This window comes from Plecotus auritus (assembly GCF_963455305.1).
Source record: "Plecotus auritus genome assembly, chromosome: 8".
Lineage (NCBI taxonomy): Eukaryota > Metazoa > Chordata > Mammalia > Chiroptera > Vespertilionidae > Plecotus > Plecotus auritus.
Genome location: NC_137782.1, coordinates 36199285 through 36225072, shown reverse-complemented (window position 1 = coordinate 36225072; position 25788 = coordinate 36199285). Strand labels below are relative to the sequence as shown.

The following is a 25788-nucleotide window of genomic DNA, read 5'->3' as shown; positions in this document are numbered from 1 at the left end:
GAAGAAAAATTTGACAATATGAGTAAGAACCAAGAGGAAATGAAGAAGAACCAAGAAGAAATGAAAAATGACATCGCTGCTGTAAAGAACTCAATAGAAAGCATCAAGAGTAGACTAGAAGAAGCAGAGGACCGCATCAGTGAGCTAGAAGACAAGATGGAAAAAAATACCCAAGTAGAGCAGCAACTGGAAAAAAAAATTAAAAAGCAGGAGGAGAGCCTAAGGGAACTTTGGGACAACATGAAACAAAACAACATCCACATAATAAGGGTTCCAGAAGGAAAGGAAACTGAGCAAGGAATAGAAAACCTGTTTGAAGAAATAATGACAGAAAACTTCCCTGATATAAGAAAGAAAAAACCCACACAAATCCAAGAAGCTCACAGAGTCCCAAGCAAAATGAACCCCAAAAGACCGACGCCAAGGCACATTATAATTAAATTGGCAAACACCAACGACAAAGTAAGAATCTTAAAAGCGGCCAGAGAGAGACAGAAAGTTACATACAAAGGAACCCCCATCAGACTAGCAACTGATTTCTCAACAGAAACTCATCAGGCCAGAAGGGAATGGAATGAAATATACAAAGTCATGCAAAGGACGGGTCTGAATCCAAGAATACTGTACCCAGCAAGGCTGTCAATCAAAATTGAAGGTGAAATCAGGAGCTTCACAGACAAAAAAGGACTAAGGGAATTTATTACCACCAAACCAGCAATGCAAGAAATGCTAAAGGGTGTGCTGTAAAAAAAAAAAAAAAAAAAAAAAAAGGAAGTGAACAAGGAACACAGGGGTAAAGAATAAAAATGGCGACAAATAAGTACCTATCAATAATAACTTTAAATGTAAACGGATTAAATGCCCCAATCAAAAGACATAGGGTAACGGATTGGATAAGAAAACAAGACCCATATATCTGCTGTCTACAAGAAACCCACCTCAGAAAAACAAACGCACACAGACTGAGGGTGAAGGGATGGAAAAAGGTCTTCCAGGCGAATGGAAATGAAAAAAAATCTGGGGTAGCAATACTTATATCTGACAAATTAGATCTCAAAGTGAAGGACATAACAAGAGATAAGGAAGGCTACTTCATAATACTAAAGGGAGCAATCCAACAAGAAGAAATAACTCTGGTAAACATATATGCACCCAATACAGGAGCACCCAAATACATAAAAAAACTCCTGGAGGATATCAAGGGAGAGATTGACAGCAATACAATCATAGTAGGAGACTTTAATACCCCACTATCACCATTGGAAAAATCCTCTAAACAAAAAATCAGCAAAGAAACATCAATCGTAAATGACTCACTAGACCAGAGGGAATTAATTGACATCTTCAGAACATTTCACCCCAAAGCCACAGAATATACATTCTTCTCAAGTGCACATGGGTCATTTTCAAAGATGGACCATATGTTGGGACATAGGCAAAGTCTCTTCAAATTCAAGAAGATACAAATCATATCAAGCATCTTCTCAGACCACAGTGGCATAAAACTGGAAATCAACTACAATAAAACAATCCAAAGAAATCAAACACATGGAGACTAAACAGCATGCTATTAAACAATGACTGGGTTACCAGAGAGATCAAGGAAGAAATAAAAACATCATGGCAACAAATGACAATGAAAACACAACAATCCAAAATCTATGGGACACAGCGAAAGCAGTCTTGAGAGGGAAGTTCATAGCTCTACAAGCATACTGCAAAAAACAAGAAACAATGGTAATAAATTACCTAACCCTACAACTCAAAGAGTTAGAAAAAGAGCAACAAGAAAGGCCCAGTGTAAGCAGAAGGAAGGAAATAATAAAGATCAGAGATAAACGACATAGAGACCAAAGAAACAATACAAAAGATCAACAACACCAAGAGCTGGTTCTTTGAAAGGATAAACAAGATTGATGAACCCCTAGCGAGGCTCACCAAGAAGCAAAGAGAGAGGACCCAAATAAACAAAATCAGAAATGAAAGAGGTGAAATAACAACAGATCCCGCTGAAATACAAAGGATTGTTAAAAAATACTATGAACAACTCTATTCCAACCAACTGGACAACCTGGAGATAATGGACATATTCCTAGAAAAATATAACCTTCCAAAACTCAATCAGGAAGAATCTAAACAGCTCAATATGCCAGTAACTGTAGAAGAAATTGAAGCAGTCATCAAAAAGCTTCCGGCAAACTAAAGCCTGGGGCCAGATGGTTTCACAGGAGAGTTTTACCAAACATTCAAGGAAGAACTAAAACCTAACCTCCTCAGAATATTCCAAAAAATTCAAGAGGAAGGAACACTTCCAAGCTCCTTCTATGAAGCCAGCATCACCCTAATACCAAAACCAGATAAAGACAACACAATGAAAGAGAATTACAGGCCAATATCCCTCATGAACGTAGATGCCAAAATCTTCAACAAAATTCTAGCAAATCGGATCCAGCAGTACATCGGAAAGATCATACACCATGACCAAGTAGGATTTATCCCAGGAATGCAAGGATGGTACAATATCTGCAAATCAATTAACGTGATACATCACATAAACCAATTGAGAGATAAAAATCACATAGTCATATGAATTGATGCAGAAAAAGCATTTGACAAAATCCAACACCCTTTCTTGATAAAAACTCTCAACAAGATCAATACCTCAACATAATAAAAGCTATATATGATAAACCCACAGCTAACATCATGCTCAATGGGCAAAAACTAAAACCATTTCCCTTAAGAGCAGGAACAAGAAAGGGATGACCACTCTCACCACTCCTGTTTGACATAGTACTGGAAGTATTAGCCATTGCAATTAGACAAGAAGAAGAAATAAAAGGCATCCAAATTGGAAAAGAAGAAGTAAAGCTGTCCTTATTTGCAGATGACATGATATTGTACATAAGAAACCCGAAAGACTCTATCAAAAAACTAACAGACTTAATAAATGAATTCGGCAATGTAGCAGGATACAAAATTAACGCCAAGAAATCTATGGCATTTCTATACACCAATAGTGAACTTACAGAAAGAGAGACTAAAAAAGCAATCCCATTAACCATCGCACCAAAAAAATTAAGATACCTAGGAATAAACCTAACCAAGGAGTTAAAAGACCTATACGCAGAAAAGTACAGGACACTGAAAAAAGAGATAGAGGAAGACGTAAACAGATGGAAGAACATACCATGTTCATGGATTGGGAGAATCAACATCATTAAAATGTCCATACTACCCAAAGCAATCTATAGATTCAATGCACTCCCGATTAAAATACCAACGGCATATTTCACAGACCTAGAAAGAACTCTCCAAAAATTCATCTGGAATTAAAAAAGACCCCGAATAGCCACAGCAATCCTGAGAAAGAAGAATAAAGTAGGAGGGATCTCAATACCAGATTTCAAGCTGTATTACAAAGCCACTGTCCTCAAAACAGCCTGGTACTGGCACAAGAACAGACATATAGACCAATGGAATGGAATAGAGAATCCAGATATCGATGCAAACCACTATACGCAATTAATATTTGACAAAGGAGGCATGAACATACAATGGAGTCAAGACAGTCTCTTCAATAAATGGTGTTGGGAAAATTGGACAGATACATGCAAAAAAAATGAAACTAGATCACCAACTTAGACCATACACAAAAAGAGACTCAAAATAGATACAGGACTTAAACGTAAGACGGGAAACCATAAAAATACTAGAGGAATCCACAGGCAGCAAAATCTCAGACATATGCCGAAAGAACTTCTTCACTGATACTGCCCCTAGGGCAATGGAAGCCAAAGAGAAAATAAACAAATGGGACTACATCAAAATAAAAAGCTTTTGCACAGCAAAAGAAACCATCAACAAAACAACAAGAAACCCCACTGTATGGGAGAACATATTTACAAATATTATCACTGATAAAGGTTTAATCTCCAACATCTACAGGCAGCTTATACAACTTAATAAAAGGAAGATAAATGATCCAATAAAAAAATGGGCAACAGACCTAAATAGAATCTTTTCGAAAGACAGAAGGAAGGCCAAGAGACACATAAAAACATGCTCAAAGTCACTAATTATCCAAGAGATGCAAATCAAAACGACAATGCGATACCATCTCACACCTGTCAGAATGGCTATCATCAACAAATCAACAAACGACAAGTGTTGGCGAGGATGCGGAGAAAAAGGAACCCTCATGCACTGCTGGTGGGAATGCAGACTGGTGCAGCCACTGTGGAGAACAGTATGGAGTTTCCTCAAAAAACTGAAAATGGAAGTCCCATTTGACCCAGTAATCCCACTCCTAGGAATATATCCTAAGAAACTAGAAACACCAATCAGAAAGGATATATGCACCCCTATGTTCATAGCAGCACAATTTACAATAGCTAAGATTTGGAAACAGCCTAGGTGCCTGTCAGCAGATGACTGGATCAGAAAACTATGGTACATCTACACAATGGAATACTATGCTGCCATAAAAAAGAAGGAATTATTGCCATTTGTAGGAACCTGGATGGAATTAGAGAACATTATGCTAAGTGAAATAAGCCAGTCAATGAAAGAAAAATACCACATGATCTCACTCATTTGTGGATAATAAAAAACATTATAAACTGATGAACAAAAAGATAGATACAGAGGCAGTAAAGCATCAAACAGACTGTCAAATTACAGGAAGGTTAGGGAGAGGTGGGTGAAATAAGAGATCAACGGAAGGACTTATATGCATTCATATAAGAGTAACCAACGGATGCAAAATATTGGGGCATGAGAGCATGTATGGGAGTGGGGTGGGGGGAGCAATGGTAAGATATGTACACATATAATACTTTAATAAAAAAATGTTAAAAAAAGAATTCATCCATAGCTAATATTTTCCTGTGTCTTTAAGGCAATGTTCCAGGAATTAATTTCTAATAACACATGTAGACAGCATCCAAAACTCTTCACTAGCTTAGCATTTTTTTTTAATACAGAAAGAAAGCTTATGATGTTAACTCTCCAAAATAGTTTCAAATATAGTCATTAAGCTTCAGGGCTGGAAGACATCTAATAAATCAGCTAATCCTTTCAAAGATGAAGGAAGTGATTTCCCCAAGGTTTAGTTTTGGCATAAATGTCTTATTTCATGGAGCCATTACCTTGATAAGCCATAAATGTACACTAATTTAAATAACTGGTTTCAATTCCCAAGCAACCTTTCTATGTTTTAAAAAACCATCAATAAAACACAGCTTCCTTGTCAAGTTAAATCTTGAACTACTGAATTCAGATTTGCTATTATAAAATGTTAATTATGACAACTATATGAGAAAAAATAATTTCTCCTAGAATCCTAAGCACTGTGCAAACAACTACAGATACTTAAAAATATCTCCTTCCCCCCAAAAAAGGCAAACCATGACTTATATTTGGTAGAATACTTTTTGACATATAGTAAAATTAAAACAGCAGTGTCATAAACTCCTAAAATCTGCCTTTATATAACTTCAGGCTTATTTAGGGGGAGAAATCTTTCTAGTCCAAAATCTGTCACATAGACAGATTCATTCAAGGTACCAACTTCACAGAGAGTGCTGTGCCAGGTCCTTGGGCATGTGGAGAACAGCACACCATGCTCCTCCCAAGGTACCACCCACCAGTGCTCTTTCCATGGTTCTGAGAATTCCTTCTTGGTTCTGCATAGGCTTCTCTTCCTTTCTCACCTGAGAGATTATCCTCAGCCTCTGCTAACTGCTCCCCTAGAGAGGGCTCTCTGCACTCTCAGGTTCATCTATGACTCACACGCTTGAGGATCAACAAATCCAAACCTGCTCCTCAGACTCTTCTCACCAGCTTCTGACCCAGACCCTTCAAATGTGCCATAGGCCCTCAATCTCCACATGAAAACCTAGCACTGTCCCTCAAATGTGGTCCACATGTTCCTTAAGTCAGTGAACAGTATCTGTATTAGATCCAGTGATCCCTCCTCCAGCCCCTGTCATGGGCCACTTAACAGATCCTGTGGCTCCTACCTCCTATAGTTTTGGAATCTGTCTCCTCCTCTCAGCCACCCCTGCTCTGTAGTACATGGGCAGCCCATCTCATCAGTTCTTGGTAGTACACTGATCTCTTGGCTCATCTTCTGTCTATACCCGCTCCCCCATCCTACTCAAGAGATATCTCTGGAGTTCTCTCTCCACAAGAAAGGCTATCCTCTCCTTCCCAAAGCTTCCCATATCTTTAGTAACTGTAGTACAATATCCAACCAGCTTAGCACAGTAAACAAGGTGCTTCTCCACTTACCTATACTAACTTCCACCCTTATCAACTGGTTTCTCTCTTCACTTACTCAACAAATACTTATGAAGGACCTACTATGTGCTAGGCTCTATGCACACAGTGGACAAAAATAAACATGACCCCTCACTCACAAACTTTAAAATCTACTGGAGAATAATCAAATAATCCAGAATATAATTATAAACTACTAGAGGCCCGGTGCACGAAATTCGTGCACGGAGTGTGTGTGTCCCGGGGGGGGGGGTGTGTCCCTCAACCCAGCCTGCACCCTCTCCAATCTGGAACCCCTCGAGGGATGTCCAACTGCCGTGTAGTCCCTCTCACAATCCAGGACTGCTGGCTCCCAACTGCTCGCCTGCCTGCCTTCCTGATTGCCCCTAACTGCTTCTGCCTGCCAGCCTGATCACCCCCTAACCACTCCCCTGCCAGCCTGATTGTTGCCTAACTGCTCCCCTGCCAGCCTGTTTGCCCCTAACTGCCATCCTCTGCAGGCCTGGTCACCCCTAACTGTTCTCCCCTGCAGGCCTGGTCCCCCCAACTGCTCTCCCCTGCAGGCCTGGGTCCCCCACAACTGCCCTTCCCTGCAGGCCCAGTCGCCCCCAACTTCCCTCCTCTGCCAGCCTGGTCACCCCTAACTGCCCTCTCCTACAGGCTTGATCACCCCCAATTGCCCTCCCCTGCTGGCCATCTTGTGGCAGCCATCTTATGTGTTGGAGTGATGGTCAATTTGCATATTACTCTTTTATTAGATAGGATAGAGGCCAGCTAGTTTGCCCTGAAGGGCGTCCTGGATCAGGGTGGGGGTTCCCTTGGGGCATGAGGCGGCCTGGGTGAGGGGCCTGTGGTGGTTTTCAGGCTGGCCCCACCCCCCGGCGACCCAAGCAGAGGCCCTGGTATCTGGGACTTATTTATCTTCTATAATTGAAACTTTGTAGCTTTGAGTGGAGCCAACCCTCCTGCTTGCTCTGCGACAGAAGCCATTTTTGTTAGGATTTATTTATCTTTTATAATTGAAACTTAGTAGCCTTGAGTGGAGGCCTGGGCTGGCCAGGGTGTGCAGAAGGCTTGACTTCCTCCATTGCCGGGGAAACCCAAGCCTCCTGCTTGCTCCGTGGCTGCAGCCATCTTGGTTGGGTTAATTTGCATACTCGCTCCTAATTGGCTGGTGGGTGTGACTTGTTGGTGTAGCAGAGTAATGGTTAATTTGCATATTACTCTTTTATTAGCTAAGATATTAAGTGATTTCACAGAATATAGCACCTTGAGAGCACAGAACAGACAGACCAGCCTAGCCTGGGAGATCAGGGAAAGCTTTCCTAACGAAAGAGGAGAAACACTCCAGACAGGAAGCACAGCAGTTACAGGTGTCCTGTAGCAGGACCTTAAATAAGGCCAGCAATTGTCAGAGCACAAGAGATGGATGAGCACATAGCTGAAGGTGATGCTGAGAAGACAAGAAAGGGCCAGATTCTGCAGGTTTTAGATGCTTTAGTAAGAATTTGCTCATATACTATCCTACTGGCAATAGGGAGCATTTGAAAGATTTTAAGCAAAGAAAATATAGGGTTGTTGACAGGATTCAGCTTGTCCTTTGAAAAGAGCAATGTGGTTGTATTGTGGAGTCTGGATTAGGTCATCTCAAGAGTAGGTCTTGAGACATCAGCTGGAACAGCCAGGCAAGGGGTGACAGGGATGATAGCTTGAACTCAGATGGTGGGAGGAAAGATGAAAAGAGTAGAAAGACGAGAAAAATATTTCAGAAGCAGAAGCAATAGCACTGAGTACAGAATACTAATGGGAAGTGAAAAAATAAGGTGTCTAGATGGCCACCCAAGTCTTGGCTGGGCATATGATGGTTTGGCCAAGTGGCCAACTAGGGATATCTTCATATCCTAGGACCATTGGGTCTGAGCATTTCTAAGATGAGAATGATTTTAAATCAAATATAAGATTTTTATCCCCAAATAACTGATATATTTCTCAACCTTCCAAACATTTTTATAAATCTATATATCTTTTAAATCTGCTCAATGTACTAAAGACCAAACCTTTGCCACTATCATTTTCTCGTGCACTTCATTTTCATCAGAACATTCACAAAATATTGGCAATAATTTCCACTTAAAGTGTTTTATAAAAACAATTATTTTCTGTAGTAAGCTACATCCCAAAGAGGCTTTTCAGGAAAGGCTGTCAAAAACATATTGTGCCACTCACTTGCAGTTATGTACGATAAGAACAACAAATGGCTTTTTAGAGGTTTAACTTCATAGCTATCTTTTCCCAACAAGATCTTCCTTAAGTAGGATAAAACACTTTTTAAAAAATACTTCAGCTGATGCTAATTCTCTAGAATAAATAATTTTACAACAGTTCTTTAGGAATCTCAAATAAAATATGACAGCTGATACCAAAAAGATTCTAAAAATTAAAAAATAATACATAAATTCCCTATTTAACTGTTCAAGAAAAATACCATTTATTGAGTATTTACCAAGAGCTAAATAAATCATAAACATTTTCTCATTTAATCCTAAAATTTTTATGAAGAGATTATAAAAATAAAGGAAAACCTCATTTAAAATGGATTAAGGAGCCACGAAGAAAGAGCTCTCATGTACACACCACTCATCCTAACTTTACATATTCCAGCAGGAAGAAGCTTACTTTACATACCATACAGGAAGAAGGAAGATTTTTCTCCTTGCCCCACAACAACTCAGCCAATGAGAAGCTGCCACAAGCCCAAACTCTCACTCCTCTCCAATAAACTTTTGTTCAGTATCACCCATCCCATCACCTTCCCCTCCTCTATCAAAGCAGGCTCCTCCCCTGTTCTCCAGACTTGCCTATGGTTAACTATAGTTTGCTTGTCCCAAATGGCATTTCTTCTACTTTACCCAAATAAACTCAATTTTCCTGGCTAAATCATTTACCTTTCTGTTTTCTCAAAATTTAGAAGGGGAAAAGCCAGATCACTTGCCCAATTGAAGAAATCAGTTGTTGTTCTTGGGAGACTTCAAATGCAGAGGTCTGGAATTACCTAGTGATTGGCAATACTAATTCTATAAACTTTAAACATATATATTTATTAACAAACAATACTTATTGATACAAGCCTCATTTTAGAGATATCTATGACAGTTGTTAAATTTTTTGAATTACCAGGTTAGCTCAGAGAGTTTCCAAAAGAACCAAAAAGAATCAATCTCATGGCATGACTATGTCAAGAAAAATCTAGTTCAGTCCCCAAGGAAACAGAGGCTATATTAGACACCATTAATATTTTAATTATTAACAGTTACTTCACCCATAACATTTCCAAGCAGGATTCTAGTTTTTTCTACCTTTATTTTAATAACTACAAAGAAGGGAGAATATTAAAGTAGAAAGTTCATAAATAAATAGAGAGGGAAAACTGTAGTTCTCGCTGTAGCTCCTGCTGGGTGGCCTCAGACGGTAGCTGACCTGCACCCCATTGGAGATCCAGAAGCTAGTGTAACCAGTGGTCAGTGTGAGACAACACCAGATTTTAACTACTCACATCCTTAAGTGACACATTCAAGAGGCAGACTCAGTGAGCACCAAAGCCCCACTGAAGCAAGTCCTGCCCCATAAGCATGTCTCCAGCACAGCAGTTCTTCCATTATAGACACAGTGGGTCCTCACAGCCAATTGGCCTGGAGGTCAATTTCTCCCAGTGTACCAACAGCAATCAAGGCTTAACTACACCAAGACTTTGCACTTGCCCACAAAGGGGTGCACCAAGAGTGTCCACCTCAGGTGATAGGCTGAACCACCTACCACAGAAAACCACTCCATCAACACAGGGAAGCAGCAAAATGTGGAGACAAAGAAACATGTCATGAATGAAAGAAATGGAGGAAAGCAAACTACTGGACACAGAGTTCAAAACCACATTTATAAGGTTACTCAAGAATCTTCTAAAAACTGCCGAGAAACTTGATGAGACCTCCGAGGAGCTTAGTGAGACCTTCAAGGACCTTAAGGAGAACGTCAAAAAAAAATGGAAAAGGACCAGTCAGAAATTAAGCATATACTATCTGAAATAAAGAATATACAGAAACTCAACTGTAGATCAAAGGACCCCAAGAATCAAACCAAAGATTTTAAATATAAACAAAAACACCCAACCAGAAAAACAAAAAGAAAAAAGAATCCAAAAATATGAAGATAGTGTAAGGAGCCTCTGGGACAACTTTAAGCATACCAACATCTGAATTACTGGGGTGCCAGAAGAAGAGAGAGAGCAAAATATTGAAAACCTATTAGAAGAAATAATGACAGAAAACTTTCCCTACCTGGTGAAAGAAATAGACTTACAAGTCCAGGAAGTGCAGAGAACCCCAAACAAGAGGAATCCAAAGAGGACCACACCAAGACACATCATAATAAAAATGCCAAGGGTAAAAGACAAAGAGAGAATCTTGAAAGCAGCAAGAGAAAAACAGTTAGTTACCTACAAGGGAGTACCCATACGACTGTCAGCTGATTTCTCAACAGAAACTATGCAGGCCAGAAGGGAATGGCAAGAAATATTCAAAGTGATGAACAGCAAGAACCTACAACCAAGATTACTCTACCCAGCAAAGGTATCATTCAGAACTGAAGGTCAGATAAAGAGCTTCACAGACAAGAAAAAGCTAAAGGAGTTCATCACCACCAAACCAGGATTATATGAAATGCTGAAGGGTATTCTTTAAGAAGAGGAAGAAGAAGAAAAAGGTAAAGATAAAAATTATGAACAACAAAATGACAACAAATACATATCTACCAACAAGTGAATCTAAAAATCAAGTGAATAAAAAATCTGATGAACAGAATGGACTAATGAATATAATAGAATCAGGGACATAGAAAGGGAGTGGACTGACAATTCTCAGGGGGAAGGGGGTGTAAGAGATATGGGAAGAGATTGGACAAAAATCTTACACCTATGGATGAAGACAGTGGCGGGGGGTAAGGGCATGGGGTGGGGTGGGGAATCAGGTGGAGGGGAACTATGGGAGAAAAAAAAGAGGAACACCTGTAATAATCTGAACAATAAAGATTTATTTAAAAAATAATAAATAAATAGAAAGTGCATAGGCTTTAGAATTTGCTAAATTTGGGAGTTCAAATCCTGGATTCACCACTAACTAGTAAAGTTCACCCTAAATAAATTAAATGGCCTCTCAAGGCTTTATGATTGATAACACATGGGTCAATGTTAATGACACAGATTGATCATTCAATAAATTAGTTTTAATAGAATTTCCAAAGAATTTAATTTCCGAAGAAAGACCTTGCTTGTTGTAAAATCACTACCAAGAATTGAGTGTTTTTCAGTATAATTTCTGTTCACATATAAATATGTATGTGTACATAATTTTTGTGTTATTATTTTCAATATATAAGATAAATTATTAGATCTCTTTTGTTTTGCAAGTAGCCTACAGAAAAGATTAAACAATTCCCAGGAATTATAGGAAGAAAACCCCCACTTTAATACTAGGACAACAGGCAATTTAGGGAATAGTTTCCTTTATCCCACTAAATGTGGTAAAAATGTAAATTACCTCAACTTCCCCTCCTCCCCTCCTCCCCCCCCCAATAATTCAATTTGCATTTCAACTAGCAACTTGTAGCATCTGTATACACAAGCCAAAGCTCATCCTTCTTCTAAACATTGAGCTATCTATATTCTACACCTGGGAAAATAACAACAATATCAGATTTGGAGAAGAATAAACCACAGGATGAAACATTTGAAAATGAACCACCAACTATAAAACAAGTCTGGCAATGGAAGGACAATAGCAAAAAGTTACTTTCCATTAAACTGAAAAACTATTTTTTTAAAAACATGTAGTTGGCTATAATGAAACTATAATAAATTGTTAAAAAGAATCTTTTGGAGACTGAATATTTTTAAATGATTGGTCTAACTCTGCTTTTCTTTTTGTGGAGTCAATGTTTCAACCATGGGATAAGAGAATCTAAAACAATTTACATTAGTGGGAAAATATAGCTGCAAGAAGAAACAACATAATAAATCACAACCTTTCTCTCAGAAGAAAAACAAAAAAACAACCTGCTGTTAGGGCCAGGTACAGTCCAAATTTATTTCTGGAATTGCAGTGTTGCATAACTGAAGTATATTTCAATGGAGCTGAACATCAAGTTATATAATTATCAATTACCATATTCTATTTTGGTGGGTTTTTTTGTTTGTTTTGTTTTGTTTTAAGCAAAGAACAAGATGGGACTGGGGTGACAGTAAGAGAAGAAAATAAATTTAAAGTAGCATATTTTTCTTATAGTTGAAAACAATTTTTATTTTAAAAATCATTTAGGTGAAAGGCCACAAATTTTCAATATTTTGTCCCAAGACTAAGCAATATAAAATGATCTTTAAAAACCTAAATTCTGCCTGGCTAGTGTTGCTCAGTAGTTGAGTGTCAACCCAGGAACCAAGAGGTTGCCAGATCAACAAGCTTGGATTGTGGGCTCAATTCCTAGTAGTGGCCAGGCAGGAGGCAGCCAATGGATATTTCTCTCCCATCAATGTTTCTATCTCCTTATTGCTCTCCCTTCCTCTCTCTCGAAAAATCAATGAAAACATATTTTAAAATAATAATAAAAATAAAATAAAATAAAAACCTAAATTCTTCTTTTTGTAATTTTTTTCAAGGTATTTTTAGATTTTTCTTTTATTAAAAATTTAAACCTTACTCAACAAACACTTAAGGTACCTTAAAATATCATTAAAGAAAAATTATCAAATTTATATGCTTTCTTCCCATGGAGAACAGCACAAATGTTGAACATTCAGCTACATTTTACAGAAAGTTTAAAAACAGTTATTCTCTTGTGTAGCAATAATCACAAAATATATGGAATATATGCTCCAGGCAACCAGCATCTGCATTTTTTATTTAAATTTAAAGCATCAGAGTATTAGCTGAATATTCCAAAGCTGTATTAGTAACCATGATAAGTGCTATTCATCTTAGAGCAAATGTATAATCTCCTCTAAAACATGACTTTAATAGAAGAGTACAAGTGCTATCATTACAAGAGTAAATCAACCTGAGAAAAGCTTAAGAGAAGAATTATAAATTAACTAAGTGGGATTTATTATTTTCTTGTTCATAGGAAAAGTTGACAAATCAAAAGTTGTTTTACTTAAAGCTTTTTAAAAAGCAACTAAATGAGATAAGAACTTCTTAATGAATATTAGGGTGGGGCAAAAGTAGGTTTATAGTTAGTTATTCATACAGAAAATAATACAAGAATAAACTGTTTTGCATTCTCACAACTGTAAACCTACTTTTGCCCCACCTGGTATTTGAAAATCGTTGATTTCACTGATAAAGTCAACAGAATATGCAGCACACTGTTAATAAATAATACTACTATTATAGACTAAAATTAGTAAAACTAAGACAACTAAAGCCACCTAATAAAAGTTTTATTTAAAAGTTGTTCCTGGTGAACTAAAGCTGGAAATGGTGGTGATAATTACCGTGACTCAGAGGAGCTGCCCCATCCCTGGGCTTTCCTTCTTCAGCTGGCTCCTAGAACACAGGAAATGTGGTTTAGACCATATTTTTGGATAACTGCTTGAAACACTGAAAACTAACTTTTCCATTTGCAGGAAGCCAAGCCCTGAGAAGCACTGTAATGAAGGGGACAATATATCAGGAGTCAGTGCCCGCCAGGTGGGTGTACAAACCCTAGGAAAGGCATATACCACAATCCATTCAGACACAAGAGGAATCCTTTATTACTATTGCGGGGAGGAAAAATAAGTTTTCCTCCTGCCCTTCTAAGTTCTTCTGGCTGGACTAATAATCAAATTAATATGAGAGAGATTAATAGGAGAAAATGAGCAAATTTATTACGTATGTACATAAAAATAGGAGACCCAAGGACAGATAGGTTAGGGAAGGCTTATATGCCATCTTGAGCTAAGGAGAAAGGGGTCTAGGGGTTATGGTTTGGCACTTCAAAGGACAGGAAGGCAATTCACAGGGAGGTGGAAAAGAAAATGTTTGGTAAATAGATGTTTGCTGGACCATCTTTAACAATGAACATAGAGAGGACTTTGTTCAAAGGGGCCTTGCTAGATTCCTCCCTATCGCACCAGTTTATATTAAACTATAGTTACCTATGAAAATAGCTCCCTTCCCGGAGCAGACCCTCTATCTAAATTTTGGAGGACAGTTAAAGGGAAGGTCAAAGGCTTTTCCTCAATCTTCTTGTTTCTTGAAAATAACCAGGCATATTTTGGGGTGGAAAACTCTGTTACCTGACAGTTCACATTGACCAGAGCAGTGGTCAGCAAACTCATTAGTCAACAGAGAGGCAAACCGCAGCTTGCAAGCTGCATGTGGCTCGCGAGCTGCAGTTTGCACGACCACTGGACCAGAGCAACTCCCTAATGAGATTCCTGGATCTGATAGTCACACAAGAGGCAGCAGACAGGAGAGGGATGTCCCACACCAGAGCCAAGTTCTCCTTCCTACCTTTGATTTCAGCCTAGGCTCAGTTAAGAAAACATTACCTAATTTTAGCCAAACTGACCTTCACAAATGGACAAATAACTTCAAAGATTTCCGTGAAGAAACTACAGACCAAAGATGAAGAACAATAGAAGCAATCAATCAGAAGACAGCAGGCCTTCTCTCCATGGAGAAGCACTCGTTAGGCACTCAGAAATCTAAAGGAAAGCTGACAATTTAGCAAAGACTGAGGGAATCACTTCTATTCTGAAAGATACTCATAGCAGCAAAAAGCATGTGTTACCGGGTATCTGACAGGTGTTTAATTTACATAACTAGAGACCCAGTGCATGGATTCATGCACCTGTGGGGTCCCTTGGCCTGGCCTGTGGGGATTGGGCTGAAACCAGCTCTCCAACATCCCCTGAGGAGTCCCAGATTCCGAGAGGTCACAGGCCAGGCCGAAGGACCCCACTGGTGCACGATCTGGGGAGGGATTGTGGGAGGGCTCCAGGGTGTGTCCAGCCCATCTCACCCAGTCTCGATTGGCCAGACCCCAGCAGCAAGCTAACCTACCGGTTGGAGTGTTTGCCCCCTGGTGGTTAGTGCATGTCACAGCGACTGGTCGAATGGTCGAACTGTCGACCAATCAGTCGGACACAGCATATTAGGCTTTTATTATGTAGGATTTTGTCGCCATAAACAATGTATGCCCCTTATAAAAATTCATAACAATTGTACACTTCCAATTAGGGAACAGTTTCTAATTTAAAAATCTTCCAAATGAAAGGTTTTGGTGGGCTTTGAATTCACTTTTGGAAACATGAATATGCAATACTTTTCTTTAGTTCCCAGGAAAAACTAATTGTTAACAGAGAAGGTAAAAATTCAGCAGCTGAAATCTAAAAAAAAAACCACCTTTGTATTATTGATGGTTGACACTGAAAAATGAGTGTCACGATTTAATAATTTTGACCAATAATCATCTCTTCAGTTTATTCCTCTATCTTTGGGAAATGCCTTTTTTCTTTTTTTTAAATACATATTTTATTGATTTCAGAGAGGAAGGGAGAGGGAGAGATAGAAACATCAATGATGAGAGAGAATCACTGATTGGCTGCCTCCTGCACACCCCTACTGGGGATCAAGCCTGCAACCTGGGCATGTGCCCTTTGGCTGAAATCGAACCTGAGACCCACCCTTCACTCCATAGGCCGACTGCTCTTTCCACTGAACCAAACCAGCTAGGGCTGGGAGATGTCTTTTTAAACTATCACTAGGGTGGACTGACCATCCCAGTTTTCTCAGAACTATCCTGGTGACAATTGCAAGGAACAGAATTTTGCCAACAACCACATGAGCTTGGGAGAGGCTCCTGAGCTCCAAAAGTCAGCCAGACAGGCCCATACTTTGACTAGACCCCTTGAGATCCAGAGCAGAGAATCTATTTAAGCCACGCCTGGACATCTAGCCTACATAAATGTGAGGTAATAATAATAAGTGTTTGAAGCTGCTAAGTTTGTAGTAATGTGTTATACAGCAATACAAAACTACCACACACCTATTGAGCCTTTCGGAGTCGGCTCAGAAAGCTTCCTTTAATCCCACTTCTTCCCCGCAAGCTAAGTTGGGTAACCTTCTGAAGCCTGGAAACATCCTACACAAATGTCTATTATTGAGCCTATAACATTGCACTACCATCATCTGTCTTCTGCAGTCTCCTGCTATGATGAGCTTACTAAAGGCAGTGTCTTAATGTTTTATCCCTAAAACACAGCCTAACACCTACTCTAGCTTAACAAATATCTGCTGAATGAAGGCATGAATGTAAGGTCCAGAATAGTATGTTCTGCCTGGCAAATTTCACATTCAAAATTACTGTGGATATCTTTGTGCAATTAGCAAGGTAGCATCCTGATTAAGACATACTTCATCATGCATGCGAACCACCTGGGAATCTTGTTAAAATGCAGATCTTTATTCAGTAGGTCTGGAGGGGGGCCTAAGATTATTAGTTTCCAACAAGCCCCCAGCTGATGATACTACTGAAGGTCTGTGGGCCACAGGATGAGCTCCATGGCTGTCATTTACCAGGCAGGGGGGTGGACATCAGAAAGCAATAACCCAATCCTATCCACCTCTCTTCTAATGTGTGGGGAAGCATGGGACTTGGTTGGAAAGTCTATAAGAAGGATTCTTTGAAAGGTCGGGGGTCTCTGGGGGGACCTTTTCCAAACAAGTTCAAGTCCCTGGATGTTTTGTTGGAATTTTTATGTTTAATCTCTAAGACCCGACCTTGTAGAAGCATGTGTTTTCTCAAGGATATTTATTCTGTTGATAGTATTTAATAGTTAATTTTAGTTCAAGTTGTTGTTATAATAAAAGCCTAAGAAGGCAGGCAAACAAAGCTACTTGGTGGCTATAGCCAAGTAGCCCCTTAGTCTTTCTTTCATAGAAACACGTGTCAGAGTAATCATTCATCCGTTGTTCAGGGTCTGCTGGTCAGTCCCAGCAAAGTGGTTCCCTGTATGAGGACCCAGGAATGCAAAAAAATGTGGCAGAACCCTGAAAAACGAAGAGGAAAAGAACAAAAGTAACTGCGCAGTAAGTAATTGGAGCCCGCTTGGGAGTTCCAAGTTTGAGGGAATTCTTTCTCAGCTAAGGTTTCATAATGGGACAACAGTTGTCCATAGAACATCAACAGTATATCACAGTGCTGAAACAGTTATTAAAAGCAAATGGTGCCTATGTTACAGAAGAACAACTAAAAAGCTTATTAAAAATTGTTATAATTTATAATCCTTGGTTCTCTGATGCTGGAACGCTAGACCTTAATCTCTGGGAACAAGTGGGCAAAATTTTAAAAAGAAATCAGGCCCATCTACTGGTGAAAGAACAATTAGAGTTGGGGCACATAGAACCTTCTAATAGCCCCTAGAATTCTCCTATTTTTGTAATTTTCAAAAAATTTAAAAAGTGGAGGCTTTTACATGATTTAAGAGCCATTAATACTAATACTCAACCCATGGGGGCTCTCCAGCCTGGACTTTCCTCCCTGGCCATAATCCCACAAAAATGACCTATTTTTATAATAGATTTAAAAAATTGTTTCTATACCATTCCTTTGACTACCCACTCTCCCCTCAATTAACAATGAGGAACCTGCTCCAAGATATCACTGGAAAGTCCTGGCACTATACATGCAAAATGATGAACTGAATCAGATCTAATTTTCTATGATAGCTCTGTACCCCAATCTCATCCCTTTTTATCCATGAAATACATGGGGAATTTACATAATTCGAACAATGTGAGACACTTCTCATAAAGGTTCTACTGAAAAAAAACTGAAATGGTAACAAAATAGTATTCAAGAGTTGATTATGTGAGCACCACAGCTACTGAAGCATTTTTATAATCACTATATCATTCAAATATGAAAAGAAACATATAATATGCTGTCTGTCACTCAGTTAGTAGATTAGGATGTTTGGCTCACACTTCTTTATTTGCTATTGAAATTCTGCCTAGATAGAAAAAAATATATATCCCTCACAAAAAATAAATTACGGCTCACTTCAGAGTTAAATTACCCAAGTTCTTTCTGTTCATATTTTTTAGATGTATCAAGGTTAAAGATATATACACCAGATATAATAATTTTATATTTCAGAATAAATTTACATTTCTCTTATGATATACTAACCTAACTTTTGAACAATTCTGCAAATAAGGAAGAATTTAATATCATACAACAAAGCAGAAAAAATGCTGAATTTGGGTGGGGTAACCTAAGGCCAAATCCCCACTCCACTCATAACGTGCTACATATTCTCTGGATCTGATGAACAAATGACATATGTTCTCTGGACCTGATTTATCTTGTCTGTAAAATAAATGTTCTTCAAAGCTCCTGCTATCTTTAACATTCTTTGCTTCTGTCTGAGCTAATTATTTCACAAATGTAATAAATTAACACTACTATTAATAGAGAGCTAATTTTTTAAAAACAAGAGAAAAAACTGGCAGTTTACCTAACCCTCCCAGACAGAACACTTAAGGAAATCAGTATGAATTGAGAAAAATAAAACCATTACTATGATTTGCCAGGTTTCAAACTTTAGTTCTGAGAACTGAAAATAAAGTTTTAGGGGGATAAATAGTGCTCGGAAAAAACAGGAGATGAAGATTTAAGGAACATAAAATAAGTCTCTGCTGTGGTATATTTCCATTTGTCAATTTTAAATCCATCATGTTGGAAGAGAGGATTATGAGATGAGAAAATCACGAAGATGGCCCTGGAAGCATCATATGCTTTTACTACAAGTTACAGCAATCTTTCTCATTAATCAGTGTCTACATTTCCCTGAATATGAATTCCAATCAAGGAAGCAAAACACAACATTTCACCCACTGATTTGTGTTTGGCAGTTTCAAGTCACCGTCTTGGAATGTCAGATCATGCCTCTTCCGTTCCCACACTGTCAGACAGAGTCCCTGGCAAAGAAGGACTTGGGAGCACCCTGCTGTTCCTCTTCCATAAGAACAGAGAGTGATATCTATGGTTTCATGAACTACAGAAAACACTGAAATCCTATGTAATAATTCCAGTAATAAACTATTTTTGAATTTCACCTGCTGTTTCAAGTCTACTTTTCAAATTCTCTTTTGGTGTGATCCACTGTGAGATACAAACTGAAGGTAAAGGAAATTAACCTTTCAGAAAAAAATTGAAGAGAGGATTACTTTCCATTGCCCTACTAGAATTCAGATGCAGACAGGGAGAAGGAAATGCTCTCATTTTATTCAAACACTCAATAGCATAGCTACTATCTCTGAATGAAATCTCTCCAGAGTGTTTGAATTAATTATGTTTTTCATTTATTTTCTATATTTTCTCATGCTCAGACATTTTGGGAGCTTTTGGACAGGGGAGGGATTGTTCCCCCCAGAGAGAGCTAATTCCTAGAGATAGCAAACACCTTGCCTGTGTTTCTTCTCCTTGATATGCAAATCAATGAATCCTGAGTCCATAAGGGACTTGCTCTTTTAATCAGGCCCTTGCAGTATGGGACACTATTCTCCTAAATCACCCCCAGCAGAGACAGCTCCTATAGCTAAAGACCAAGGAAAATATTCAAACCAGACAATCCTAAACCTGTTACCCTGCCTCGCCCATTCTTTCCTTTAAAAAACACAATAAAGGCTTTTTGCCTACATTTTCCTCTCACTCCTCCTGCCTCCTGACCAATGTTGGTCCTTCCCTATATGGTCCTGCAAGGTGTGATGTGCCCCTCCTCTTGGGAAATGTAAGTAACAAACTCTTTTCAATAGCAGTTGTCTCTTGATCTACTAGCCTCACTATACCTGAATAAAAACAGATATATTTCAAAATAATATTTGCTAATTATACAAAATAACAAAGGGAAAGATATCTAAAATAGTTTTATAAACATATTTCCATGATTACTCCATATATAAAAGAATTTCATTGGCTGATGCAAACTATTATCAGTCGTGTGTAGGGCAACAAGATGATAAAAAATTTAGAACTACTGAAAATAAGAAACAAAAATAACCCCACCCTAAACATGTTTTCAGTAACTATTTAAGGATATTACAAAATATATTTCATTACACTATGCCCAAGTTGAAGGCAACCACGGCCCATCTTGTCAGCGTACCAAGTCCAACAGTCACAATATCAAGTATAATTTCCTCTGTTCTACCTTCAAGACCCATCTAAGCTCAGCCACCCAAATCCACTCTAGTCATCTTACTATCTCTTATCTACCACCACTTAGACTTATTAAAATAGAAAGACCCTTAAAGATCTTCTAGCCTGGCCGGTGTTGCATAGTGGTTGAGTGTCGACCTATGAACCAGGAGGTCATGATTCGATTTCTGGTCAAGGCACATGCCTGAGTTATGGCTTATCCCCAGTTAGGGGGCATGTAGGAGGCAGCCGATTAATCTATGATTCTCTCTCATGATTGATGTTTCTATCGCTCTCTTCCTCTCCCTTTCTCTCTGAAATCAATTTTAAAATACGTATTTTTTTTAAATATTCTAGAATAAGACTTTTGTTTTACAGACAAAGAAGCCGAGCCCCAGTCTGGTGAAGGACTTGCCCTTGGTCACAGAAGGAATTATCACCAGAGCCAAAGACTAAAATGCAAATATTCTGATGCCTCTAGCCCAACCACCAGTTTAGAAAACTTGCAAGAGCAACATCTGTTCAGTAGGACAAGTCATTATAATCTCATCATACATCAACCCCATACCTTTGCTCATGCTGCCTCCTTGGCCCAGATGATCCCTACTATAACCCTTCAACTTTCTTAGCTCTCAAGGTTACTTAGTTGCCTACAGAGAGCACCTGGATGTTAAAATGCAAATAAGTTGCATTCTCTCATATTACATTTTTACCAAATTAGATTTATGGGCCACTTTTTACAACAGAATTAAATATGTGTTAGATAAACATTTTATTTATTAAATAAATTAAGTAAGGCATTAAACGTACTGAATATTTAAAGGCATCTTACATACTCTTTATCCTTCAAGGTCAGACACAAGCCCCAATAAGCCCACCTTTTCCTGAAGGCTGAATGTGCCTTAAGAGCACTATGTGCGTAAGTACTTTGTTGTATTGCATTACTATAGATAAGTTCCTGCTCTTTTATTCAGCAATGCTAAATCCTTTAGGCAAAATATAATGTCTTATATTTCTATTTCTCAAAGCTCAAAATTCATTAATTAGGTATAGATTCTAAGAGGTTCAGATGGATAAGAAGAATGCTTGCTAACATATATATACAATTAAAGACAACATATTTTATACTTATATAGTCAAATAAAATTTCCTTTTTTATTTGGGAAACTTACATTTTAGGAAATTTGAAATTTTATGGCCTGAATTTACTTTGGAGTTTTATGACCAGAACACTTACATACACAGAAAACATCTATGAAATCTCCTTGAAAAAAAAACAACATCAAAAAGCTTAGTTTCCCCATTATCACATGTCTACACTTCCCCGGTCAATTTTAAAGGTGGAAGGTGGAAAAATCGAGCAAATGGCACCAAAATAACACCTGTGTTTTGGTGGGTGTTGTGAAAAAACATATGTTACAGAGTCTACAAGGAGCAGGGAAACATTTCTCTTCAACACTGCGGCAGCGCCATGGAGACCAGTGCGGTAAACAGAAGTTTATCCACGCAGGAGATTTTAGAAAACAAAGATGTAAGACATCTTCAGGAAAAGAGGCATCCTCGCAGATGCTGTCACAGAAAGTATAAATTGGGGTTATATCTTTGAAGGATGATGATATGAAAAGCTTATCAAAATTTTAAATGCACATACTCTTCAGTACAATTCTAAGGGTAAGATTTTATCTGTGAATCAACTACAAAAATATGTCAGATATATGAAGGAACATTAGTTGTAACATTGTATGTAACAACAAAAATGAAAATAACCTAAATGTTTACAGTATTGCACTCTTTAATAAATTATGATACATTCACAGAATGAAATATTGTGCACCATTGAAAACAATGACAAGATACATGTGCTTAAGTGAAAAAAAGCAAGATACAGAACAAGAAGTAGAGTGTGAACCCATTTGGATATGTGTATGCATGTATGTATTATGTATGTATGAATATGTACATAAAGGGTTTAGAAGGTTTTTAGCTTTCTTTTTTTGTTTTTGATTCCTATATAGATGCACAAGAAAATATAAACAGTGGTCACACCTTTAGGGAAAGATGTGGGGGTTAATATGTGTGTTAGTAGATACAAAGAATTTACATTCTTATTTTAATCCTTGTCTGTACTATTTGATTTTTTTAACTATGTGCCTATATATTGAAAGATATAAATAAATATTTTTGAAATTCTATTAAAAAATACAGAGAAAATATTTAGTCGAGGAAGACTCCATTGATAGATTTTATTATCAGCATCTAAAAATTATTTGATATCTAAGATATTAAGTTATTGTCTCAAAAACAGAAATCTAGAAAGCATCCCTCTTTTCATTAGTTTGATGTTTTATTTCATCTGCCATGCTATTTTGCTTGGTTGACTGAAAATGTCAGTTGTAAAATTATAAGGTTAACAGAGAAAGTAAAGGATGTTACTGACATTTCAATCAAAAGTCAAACATGGTTATAGTGATAGAACTCAAACAGGATTGAACCCCTTTCCCTCCATAGTGAATGCAGCTACAGATGTGAACCTGCTTACTGTATTAAGCTATTAAATTTACCTAAAGAAAACTGACACTGTCACTGGCAATGGGCCCCAAACTGACAGTACAATGCAGAATACATCCTAAATGTGTGTCTCTTCAATGATCCTATAAAATAATTATATGTTCCAAACACCTCAAAACTCAAATTAGTAACTTGATCCTTTGAAATGTCATTTCCATGCTATTGATCAAAGAAGTCCATTTGCATGAAGATGCCATTAAATGCCAGGAACATCCATTCAACAGATAGTTTTAGAAATCTAGCTACACAAAGCACCACACTAAAACAGCACCTATTTAGATGTTAGGCAGTTTTGGAGTTTAAAAAAGGGAAAATCCCAAAGTGGGATGGAAACAATGGTAAAAGTATTAGCATTAAGTCAGAACTGAGTTGGGCTCTAAGAGAATACTGGAATTTGTGCCAATACAGAAGAGACAGAAGGTTAAATATTCATATTGTATGGCAAGATAACTGAAGTGCTGAGAAGGGGCAGTAGTAATTTAAAGAGAAAAGATACTAAGAAAAAGTAGAAAATATGTTGGATAAGAGAGTTGGCTTCAAATATTAAATTTAAAAAGTAAATAAACATGCAGTAGCCATTATCAATTGTAACTACAGCACTATTAGTAGGTAAGATATATCTAGCTATTTCCCTAGGACAGTGTTTCTCAAACATGAGCATGTATCAGAATTACTTGGAGGGCTTGGTAAACTATAAACTGCTAAGCCCCATCCCTGGAGTATTTGATTCACTGGGTCTGGAGTGAGGGCTGGGGATTTGCATTTCTAACAAGTCCCCAGGTGATGCTGTTGCTGCCAGTCTGGAGACCACAGTGATGCTGGAGAATCACTATCTAAAAATAACTTGGAACACATCAAATACCCTGTCTTCTCAGAGGGCATGACACAGCAAACCAAAAATACTGAGAAGAATGGCATCCTCACAAGCTTGAGACAGGTGTCGGCCTTCCCAAGTTTGGTCCAAGCAACCTCTTAGACAGTAAGCTCTCCATGATACATTTAGAGCACTCAACTCTCATGGACCTGGTCTATGAGTTGAAACCAATCTGGACCTTAAGGGGCACTGGACCTCAGCCCCAAGTTAACCACCTCAACTCCCAGTGAAGCTGATCCTGAAAAAATTAGCTCTATAGTTTGACACAGACCTATATTTAACATCTTAAAGCCAAACACAGACCACATCATTGCTTGACAGGTCTCATTTAATGCATGGAGTTCATCACACCACACCTAAGCTGGCACTGAACCAAAAAATGTACAATGCTGTGTCACTTCACCAACTGTAATGTATAAATGTGTAACCACAACCCATGTGAAGACCCTCAAACCCACATCCAAGTAAATAATGAGAGCCCAAGAAACACTGAGAAAGTTCTAATGGCCCACTAATCCCAAAACAGTTACAACAGAGGTCTCCTGGTCACATCTGCCCACCTTGAAATTTGTAGGGATACAAAAAGTTGTCATAAGGAAACAGCACTCGTAACTAGAGGCATGATGCATATTATACCCTCTAGTTGTTGAGATGTCACTGTGAGTTGTTTTTAGATACAATTAACATTTAAACACTACACTCTGAGTGAAGCAGATTACTCTCCACAATATGGATGAGCCTCATCCAATCAGTTAAAGACTTTATTAGAAAAAAAATTGACTTCACTTGAGGAAGAGGGGATTCTGTCTCCAGACTGCCTTGGAATCAAGACTGCAATGTCAACTTTTTTCTGGGTCTACACCCTGCCTTCAGACTTGGCAGCCCCCAAAATTTCATGAGTAAAATATTTAAAACAAATCCCCCCCTTCTCTCTCTCTCTCTCTCTCTCTCTCTCTCTCTCTCTCTCTCTCTCTCTCCTCTCTCTCTCTCTCTCTTTCTCTCTCTCTCTCTCTCTCTCTCTCTCTCTCTCTCTCTCTCTCAATACACACACACACACACACATACACACACACACACACACATCATTATCAAGTAGGGACAGAAATTGTGAACTGCACTTGTCACAGGACTGCCAACTACTCCTACCAGTTCTATTTCTCTAACAAATACAACCCTCTGCAATTTACAAGCTCTTTCCCTTACTTGACGATGATCAATTACCTCCATCTTTTTAAAATTAAGATTACCTTTTAAAATATACTAGGCTGTAATGAAACTTATATTCTATCCCACTGTAAATAAAAGTCGACCAGAACGAACCTCAGTGATTGAAAAAAAGCACTTCCATGTGGTTATACAAACTCTACAGTTACAGTGTGAATTTCCACATTGAGCACAAACTCTGAGGAAGAGTCCAGAAACTGACATCTTACCAAGCTTCCATCCTGATTCACATTCTCTTTGGAATCCATACTAAGCTTCCTCTTCCTATTGGGCTGTTTCATTGCCACTTTAGCACTCCTTAGTAGTTAGTGTCTTTCTGCAAAATAGTGCCATATAAAAAGTTCAGTGGGTTTTGTTCCCTTAGAGGTACAAAATAAAAACAGAACAACATTCTATCAATTATACTTTTTATAATTGGTTGCCATAAATACTCTGATAAATGAGCTGACAGAAAAACTGTTGGTTTTATAACCTCTTAGTGTAATAATAAGTTAATGGGGAAAAGAGATGAGTTTTCCATCTCATCTAGAATTTATATTAAAAAGAAAATAGGTGTTATTTCTTTTGGTCTTATCTATCATGATTTTTTTGTGTTTTGATTTTTACTT

At 38.1% G+C, this 25788-nt stretch overlaps 1 protein-coding gene across 1 annotated transcript in view; it reads right to left on the bottom strand.

Moving 5' to 3' along the window:
• The window catches only part of L3MBTL4 (L3MBTL histone methyl-lysine binding protein 4), a gene marked incomplete at its 5' end in the record, with an annotated part of 276294 nt that extends 250833 nt beyond the window's left edge, over positions 1-25461 (bottom strand). Inside the window, 2 exons of the mRNA XM_080684810.1 lie at positions 13820-13871; positions 25390-25461. Of these exons, the coding sequence (XP_080540936.1) occupies positions 13820-13871; positions 25390-25461 (124 nt within the window). The remainder of the gene's footprint in view (positions 1-13819; positions 13872-25389) is intronic.
• Between the last annotated feature and the right edge of the window lie 327 nt (positions 25462-25788).